General features: G+C 43.5%; 1 protein-coding gene across 7 annotated transcripts; it reads left to right on the top strand.

Annotated features, from left to right (window-relative positions):
- The first annotated feature begins 493 nt into the window (after positions 1-493).
- Positions 494-4,865, top strand: srsf2a (serine and arginine rich splicing factor 2a). 7 transcript variants are annotated; one of them, XR_011481457.1, is made up of 4 exons: positions 494-975; positions 1,600-1,868; positions 3,355-3,451; positions 4,499-4,865. XR_011481457.1 is itself a non-coding variant. In XM_024007542.2 (3 exons), exons 1-3 carry the CDS (start codon positions 620-622, stop codon positions 3,390-3,392), a joined length of 528 nt encoding a protein of 175 aa, XP_023863310.1. In that variant the 5' UTR covers positions 494-619; the 3' UTR covers positions 3,393-4,065. The 7 variants fall into 7 exon arrangements, 3 of the variants coding, with proteins under 3 accessions (XP_023863310.1, XP_023863308.1, XP_023863309.1); XR_002879085.2 differs by having other exon boundaries at positions 1,600-1,733; positions 4,499-4,587; XR_002879086.2 differs by lacking the exon at positions 4,499-4,865 and adding an exon at positions 3,969-4,057 and having other exon boundaries at positions 1,600-1,733.
- The last annotated feature ends 4,000 nt before the right edge of the window (positions 4,866-8,865 follow it).

Genomic DNA, 8,865 nt, shown 5'->3' with positions numbered 1-8,865 from the left:
GAATATTCGCATGAAAATCTCWTGCCAATTGGAAGAAAACCTACTGTAGCTAGAGTTACACGAACCAGACAGTTTTCACAATTATATGCAGCAACATATCATAGTGAGACTCCAAGTTTACTTCGATATGATGGTTATTATATAAGTATTTGCGCATAAGGCGTTCCACCACCATTTCTCGAATCATTCATTTTACTGACACAAAAAGATCCCACCATGTCTAACAAGCAAATCATCTGTCAGCATTTATAACATTGTAACGAAATTTACTGTTTCCATCACAGCTGCCGTGATTTTTAAAAATATGGTATGCCTTACTGACATAAAATCTGGATGGAAACGTGGTTTCTGTTGTTATTTTCATCTTGATACGGTCAATTAGCATTCTAACTGTTCTGCCACTCCAATCCGCTACGGCGCGCTGTAGTTCCAAGAGGGAGTAGTTATTAACCCGCCTACCAGCCAACACAAAAAGGAAGCTCCTGAGCCGCCATTTCATGTGCGAGCAGCTGAGAGAACGGGGTGAGTTGGGCATACAAATCAGCAAAACAAAAACAAATTTAGTCTACAATAACGATTTTTAATCTTCGTCTGGCTATCTCATTTTTGGGGAGCAAAGATGAGCTACGGAAGGCCTCCGCCCGATGTCGAGGGTATGTCCTCGCTCAAAGTGGACAATCTCACGTACCGGACTTCGCCTGAGACCCTACGCCGAGTTTTCGAGAAGTATGGCCGGGTGGGAGACGTGTACATCCCCCGCGATCGGTACACCAAGGAGAGCCGCGGTTTCGCCTTTGTGCGGTTCCARGATAAGCGCGACGCTGAAGACGCGATGGACGCCATGGACGGGGCCTTGCTCGATGGGCGGGAACTGCGAGTGCAGATGGCGCGATATGGCCGTCCACCAGACTCCCACTTCGGGCGCCGAGGCGGCAGTGGACCCCCAAGGAGGCATGGAGGCTACGGGCGCAGGAGGTAAACTCTGATTCCAGTTTTAGTTAACATTGTAGTTAGCCAAGTGTACCTAGCAATTGTAATATTGATGTAACTACAATATACTGGCCAATTTCAGCTAAATGTGCAATGGTTTTTACTTTAGCTAGCTAGTTTAACTTTTTATAGTTAACTTAACGTAGCTAGTTGACAGCACATAGGCCGGCAGATGGCGATAGAGGTATTTCATTTTACCAATCCAAAGGCAATGTATTCAGCGGCATACACATATCCCCGTGGACCGATTTTGTACATAAAATATTCTCCATTCAGGCTGCAGTGGTGTTGTTTTTCTCAACTCTATTTAATGGCAAGAAGGCGGGTAAAGAGGAACTAAAACCTTTGTAGCCTGAATGGAAATTGTTCTGTAAACCAGTCCACGGGGGATATAGCCAGCTACATAAATTCCTATTGGATGGTAAGATGAAGCAACATGATATGGCCTTTGGGCAAGTTAGCTAGCTATTACGTTATCAGTTGAATTTGCAAGRTGCAATTGCAAATCTCTAATTAGTCAATAAAAAACAGCTTGTATAAACTTGTATAAACCAAGTTGCAGTTAATTTTATCTAGCTAAACATGACATTTTCTTCTGACCCTCCCCAGTCGTTCGGCCAGCCCCCGCCGGCGAAGACACAGTCGWTCCCGAAGCAGGAACCGCAGTCGTGGCCGTGACTACAGCCGCTCACGGTCTCGTTCCTACTCTAGGTCCCGTTCCAAGTCCCGCACACCCCGCAAGAGCAAGTCCCCATCAAGGTCCCGCAGCCGCACCCCGCCTTCTAACAGAGGCTCACGGTCGAGGTCCAAGAGCATGCCCAAATCCCCCGATGACAACGGAACCGAGTCTTAGTAACAACAGTTCCAACCCAGACCCAGTAAGACGGTACACAGGGCATGGGAGAATGGGGGTGACCATCAGACAGCCTCATATGTTTGAGTCATAGAGATAGTTATAGGATGCCGCATTGCATCTGTCCTGTTATGGTGTCTGTGAGAGCATGTGCAGTGCCATTGAGGCCATCTCCATAKATTTTTATTCTACTATGAGTTAGTAAACAAACTGAACGGTTGGTGATTTACTGCCACCTGCKGTTATGGAATGTTTGCTCACTAGTATAATTAATTTGCTGTTGACCTGGATGCAATTATGTGATCCTTAAACCATTAAAAAGTCKCAACCGGTTGACTACAAAGTGATACAATTCRTCAATGGTGTTGCCCATGCTAAAACTGGCTTCTGGGCACCAGTCTGTCTATGGTTTGAGTATAGTTTGCTGAATGTAGGGCACATAATTACGTAAGGAACAATTATAGGAACTCTATGGTAGGACACTACAGGACAGGTTAAATTCAAATGCAGTTGGACAGTGTTCTGCAACCTTAATAGTCCTTTGAATATTAGTGTTTAGTCACCAGAGTTGCAGTGTACCAGTCAATACTGCAGAATCCTGACCCTGGCATTTTACTTGGTGTTGTAGAGGAAACTGGAAATGTAAGTAGTGTACAAAACAAACGTTAAGTTGTGTGTAGAACGTGCAAGCTACACAAAGTAAAGTCAGGAAATAGAGATGGATATCTGCAGTGCACACTGAATGTGCCCACAGATCTAATCAACAGTGTGTGGGTGTCTGCCAATGTTTTAACCACAACCAAACTGTCACATCAGCTAACATTGGTTTGGGGTGGATGTTATCTGCAGGTCAGGGGTATAGTTGGCCAAAATTGTTTACAACATTTATAAAATGTGCCAGGGCTTATATATATTTTTTTTTTTGAGATTGAGTATATTTATTGCGGGGTGCTAAAATCAAACATTCGTTTACCTAAATGTGGAATTCTRTCCTCCAAGCTGCGGTGTCCTGTTGTCAAACCGAGAGGATGTGGGGGTGTGGCAGATGGCAGTGTAAGAGCAGTTAGTGTGTTGTGACGCGACCTGCCTGAGGCTGTTGGTGGGGGGCGATGGCGGTTGCTATGGAGCAGGGCGGTGCGGTGGTCCGTGCTGTCAGTTGGTGAGGTACTGTATGTTCACAGGACCACAGACAGAATGCTGCTMGCTGTACCGCTGTGTGTCTGGTCTCACTGGTGCAGGAGGGAGGACCCCAAGGTTTGTTGTCCAATAAATGCCTGAGTAAAAATAAGAACAAATTGAGTGGTAGCTGTGGGTGGGGGGCCCTTGTAGTGTGAAGACATCCTGCGTTGTTAGGAACTCTGTTCTATGCCAGTAACGTGGACAACTGACGAGCCCTCAATGGAATGGTTAAGGGGTGTTTTCTGATTTTAGATTGAGAACAGTTGGTTGTGTCAAACTAGCAACCTACCCMTTGACCTCCACCAATGCAGCTTGTCTTGTTTTCTTTCCAGGTGTCAGACGATTGAGACTTCTTCTCTGTGGACGTTGACCAGAGCTTAAGTCTGCCAGTGGACACCTCTCTACGCCTAACAGAATACTGACCAAAAGGTTGTGACTTGGTCTAAAATGTTTTGGTTTCAGTTGCCCAGAAATAGACTGTACTATATATTTACCAATGCGTGTAATGCCGTTGACTAGAGTGAAGGACATGTTTTCAGGTGAACTGTATTTTGTCTCATTGTTAGTGCAGGCTTGTTGTATTTTAAATCAAATTAATCTTTTATGAAGTAGCCCCCCCTTTTATTTATTGAAGCCCTTATTTAGTAGTCTAATTCTCTACAGAAGGATTCCCGTATTGAGTTACTGATGTTCTTCTTTTGGAGAGTTGAATTTAGCAGAGTTACCCTAAAGAAAATGTTTTCTGWTATTTTCTAAGCAAAACCAGCAACATGTAGAGGGAAACCATATAAGCCAAGATTGTATCAAAAATATTTAACATTTTATGTAATTCGCTAACCTAACTAGGAGTGCAGATATTGTTTTTTTTATMTATGTATGTACACTGAGTACACAACATTAGGAACACCTTCCTTATATTGAGTTGCACCTCCCRCTTTGCCCTCAGAACAGCCTCATTTCGTGGGTGAATAGACTCTACAAGGTGTAGAAAGTGTTCCACAGGGATGCTGGCCCATGTTGACTCCAATGCTTCCCACGGTTGTCAAGTTGGCTGGATCTCCTCTGGGTGATGAACCATTCTTGATACACACGGGGAGCTGTTGAGCATTAAAACKCCAGCAGCTTTGCAGTTCTTGACACAAACCTGTGTGCCTGGCACCTACTATCATACCCTGTTCAAGGGCACTTAAATKTTTTATCTTGCGCATTCACCCTCTGAATGGCACACACAATCCATGTCTCAATGCTTAAAAAATCCTCCTTTAACCCATCTCCCCTTCATCTACACTGATMGATGTTTCTTTAGCAAGTGACACCAATGAGGGATCATACTTTCACCTGGTCAGTCTGTCATAGAAAGAGCAGGTGTTCTTAATGTTTTCTATACTCAGTGTATATTGTTGATATAAAAAGTCTCTGGTATGCATTTACTTTCCTGTGAATTCTAATCCCCTCTTGTCATCTTTTGTGCACTAGGCGCAGTTGTGTAGCAGTTGAGTATTGCTGGTTAGCTGTTAAGGTGCGATGCAGTGCTGATGGTGAMGTGGCAGTGCAGTGGCTGGCGGGGGTGTTGCGGTGCCCGGTGCAGTTGCCGCCCTGTTATCGACWTGGTGCTGCTGCCGTTTGATTTATTCTTACAGACCAGAACCAGGCAATCACTGCTGTGGTGGCAGATCTGATCATCCCATCTCTCTCCCTCTGTTGTCTTATGGTCTCTTACCATTGTTGATGTACCAATATTATCCTCTTCCTCCATCCCTAGCCTGGTGTAACCAGTCTGATCGCTGTGTTTAACATTGTATTATCGATCAGGCTGGTTCCACCAGGTTATCCTACCCCCCCCCCCAAACTGTGGTTTAGTCCTCTGTTGTAAGCTGGTTGTACCCAGTGTTGATGGAAGAGTCTTATGGCTCGATAAAGGGCGTCCCATTAGCTTGATAAATTAGTCTCGCAAGATGTCTTGTAAATGCTCCAGGTGAAGGCTAATAAAAATGTCAAATTTGTTTTGTTATGAACTGTTTTTCAAGCAAATCTTGCGAGAGCCTATCTATTGTCAGCTTTTCTCCTTCAGAGCTAGCCAAGACAAATTAATTGTTATTGAGCCAATACATTTTTGTCACCATAATCCTTGAGTTAATAAAGCCYAATACAAACATGGTCTCTTGAGTAAGGTGAGAGCGCCAACCTGAACATCCGTAGTGGMAAAGGTACCCAATTGACTAAAAGTGGCAGACCACGTGTAACAACACCTGCACAGGATCGGTACATCCGAACATCACACCAGGTACAGGATGTCAACGACAACTGCCCGAATTAAACCAGGAACGCACAATCCCTCCATCGGTGCTCAGACTGTCTGCCATAGGCTGAGAGAGAAGCTGGACTGAGGGCTTGTAGGCCTGTTGTAAGGCAGGTCCTCACCAGCAGCAACGTTGCCTATGGGCACAATCCCACTGTCGCTGGACCAGACAGGACTGGCAAAAAGTGCTCTTCACTGACGAGTTACGGTTTTGTCTCACCAGGGGTGATGGTCGGAATCGCGTTTATCGTCGAAGGAATGAACGTTATACTGAGGCCTGTACTCTGGAACGGGATCAATGTGGAGGGGGCGGTGTGTCACAGCATCATCGGACTGAGCTTGTCWTTGCAGGCAATCTCAACACTGTGTTACAGGGAAGACATCCTGACATGATCCCAGCCATATAGCTCGTTCTGTGCGTGATTTCCTTGAKGACAGGAATGTCAGTGTTCTGCCAGCGCAAAGCCTGGATCTCAGTCCCATTGAGCACGTCTGGGACCTGTTGGATAGGAGGCTGAGGGCTAGGGCCATTCCCCCCAGAAATGTCTGGGAACTTGCAGTTGCCTTGGTGGAAGAGTGGGGTAACATCTCACAGCAAGAACTGGCAAATCTGGTGCCGTCCATGAGGAGGAGATGCACTGCAGTACTTAATGCAGCTGGTGGCCACACCAGATACTGTCTTACTTTTGATATTGACCCCCTCCCCCCTGTTCAGGGACACATTCAATTTCTGTTAGTCACATGTCTGTGGAACTTGTTCAGTTTGTCTCAGTTGTTGAATCTTATGTTCATACAAATATTTGCACATGTTACGTTTGAAAATAAACYCAATTGACAGTGAGGACGTTTCTTTTTTRGCTGAGTTRAAAATAAAATTAAGCTACCCAGTAAAAAGTACTACTTGAGTAAAAGCCTAAAAGTATTRGCTTTTAATACACTTAAGTATATTTTAGCAATTACATTTAATTTTGATACTTAAGTATCAGAAGTGTAAGTCATTTAAAATACCTTTATATTATGCAAACTAGACGGCACAATTTTCTTGTTTATTTTTAAGTTACAGATTGTCAGGGGCACACTCCAACACTCAGACAATTTACAAACAAAGCATTTGTGTTTAGTGAGTCCGTGTTTATTGTGTGAATTGAACCATTGTTCTGTCCTAAGCATTCACAATGTAATGACTACTTTTGGGTGTCWGGGAAAATGGAGTAAAAAGTACCTTGTTTTCTTAAGGAATGTAGTATAGTAAAAGTTGTCAAATATAAGCAGTYAAGTACAGATACCCCAAATAAACTACCTTWGTAGGCTACTTTTAAAGTATTTTTACTTAAGGACTTTACACCACTGCTGAAGGTRACTGACATGATTCAACCTAGTTGTTTTCCCTGAGTTCCTGTTYTCTTGAAAGCACCATAAATCCAGAGACTGACAGACTTTGATGACGTTTGTCACAAAGAAGGACCGATCTTCCTGTTCAAGTGAGCACAGCACAACAGTGAGTCCAAAAATATGTCTTGTATMCTGTTGCATAAAGGATGTAATATGCCAGGATATATATATACACACACTGGAACTAAGAAAGTAGTACTAAGTGTATGTTAGTGTAAGCTGTTAATAGCCCATGGGTCTCAGCCTAAGCATTTGGTCCCTCTCCCCCTCAGAATTTAGCCTACTGTTCTGACTTGGTGGTGCACATTTAGCCTATAGCATGTTTTAGAGAAATGTCATCGAATATTGTAAGAGCGTTCATTGTCTGCTTATATGCCCCTGTTATTTATCCTACGGTTCTGACTTGGTGTACAGGGAGAATACTGTAAGAACAGCCCATGTTCTGAATTCTGTCGTCCATTTCAAAAGTGTTGAACAAATYGGCATATCGATTACGTCCGTCTTAGCTCGCTCATTAATGTCTTAAATCGACAATACGGCTTGCCTCTTATCTGCTCCACTCATCGTTCCCTTATGCCATAGTTTGTATCTCAATTTACCATACAAATGTACCGTACAAAAAGCTTATTTCTCAAAAATGTTGTGCACAAATGTGTTAACATCCCTGTTASTGGGCATTTCTCCTTTGCCAAGATAATCCATCCACCTGACAGGTGTGGCATATCAAGAAACTGATTAAACAGCATGGTCATTACACAGGTGCACCTTGTGCTTGGGACAATAAAAGGCCACTAACATATGCAGTTTTGTCACACAACACAAGTCTCAAGTTGAGGGAGCATGCAATTGGCATGCACAAAAGTACCATTATGAGATCCTGAGACCCATTTTTTTTTTAGGTATCTGTGACCAACAGATGCATATCTGTATTCTCAGTAATGTGAAATTCATAGATTAGAGCATAATTTAAATTGACTGATTTCCTCATACTGTATGAACTAACTCAATCAAATCAACTAAATTGTTGCATGTTGTGTTTATATTTTAGTTCAGTATATATAATGTCTTTGGGTCTGTAACCATGTTTGCAAAGTTCAGTAATAGACCCATGTAATTCCAGTTGATATTGCGAGGGTTGGCTTGTTTGCGCAATGCACTGTATGTGCGTCAGTATAGGCCTATTGTCTGATAAAGTGGATCTTCGTGACTGTATTTTCCCTTAGACCAAATAGGGCTAATGAAAGACTACAAATGGTAGGCTAACCGTGTCTCTCGCTCCCTCTCTCTCTGGTGACTTAAAGAAGAGTAAAGTTAAAGCCTCAACATTTTGCTGAATTTGTCTGAACTGACATCTGAATTTCTGTCGGTGTCCATTTTGAAAGTGCTGAACCAAGTCCTACCTCGTCACAGCTCATTTGCTTGCACTTATACTTAGAGCTATGTGTTAATGATATAAGAACAAACATTAATTTACTGAACATTAATGTAATAATGATTGTGTGGTTCAAAAGTCAAAACTCATGTCAGTATTCGTTATTATTGAAGGAGAATGSGGTTCTTATCGAGTTACACAAATCCACAAGGAGTCGTAGAAACCATACAGTGTATTCAGACCCCTTTAATTTCCCCACATGTTTCAGCGGCAGGGAGACTAGTCAGGATCGAGGGAAAGATGAACGGAGCAAAGTACAGAGAGATCCTTGATGAAAACCTGCTCCAGAGCAGGTGAAGGTTAACCTTCCAACAGGACAATGACCCTAAGCACACTGCCAAGACAACGCAGGAGTGGCTTCCGGACAAGTCTCAATGTCCTTGAGTGGCCCAGCCAGAGCCTCTGGAGAGACCTGAAAATAGCTGTGCAGTGACCCTCCCCATCCAACCTGACAGAGCTTGAGAAGATCTGCAGAGAACATTGGGAGAAACTCCCCATATACAGGTGTGCCAAGCTTGTAGCATCGTACCCAAAAAGACTCAAGGCTGTAATGAACTGTTTCGCTGCCAGAGGCTCCACTGATAGCCAGATGTAGCGGGGCAATAATTCAGTAAGGTGTCKGGACAGCTTTATGTAGGCCTTAAGTTTTTGGGCACCGTTTGGCACCATTATAGTGCAATTCATGTATTCGTGTTGTGTAGTGGCTTTGCTGGCATGCAA

This window comes from Salvelinus sp. IW2-2015, linkage group LG18 (genome assembly GCF_002910315.2).
Source record: "Salvelinus sp. IW2-2015 linkage group LG18, ASM291031v2, whole genome shotgun sequence".
NCBI classification, from domain to species: domain Eukaryota; kingdom Metazoa; phylum Chordata; class Actinopteri; order Salmoniformes; family Salmonidae; genus Salvelinus; species Salvelinus sp. IW2-2015.
This window is presented reverse-complemented; position numbering and strand designations above follow the sequence as displayed.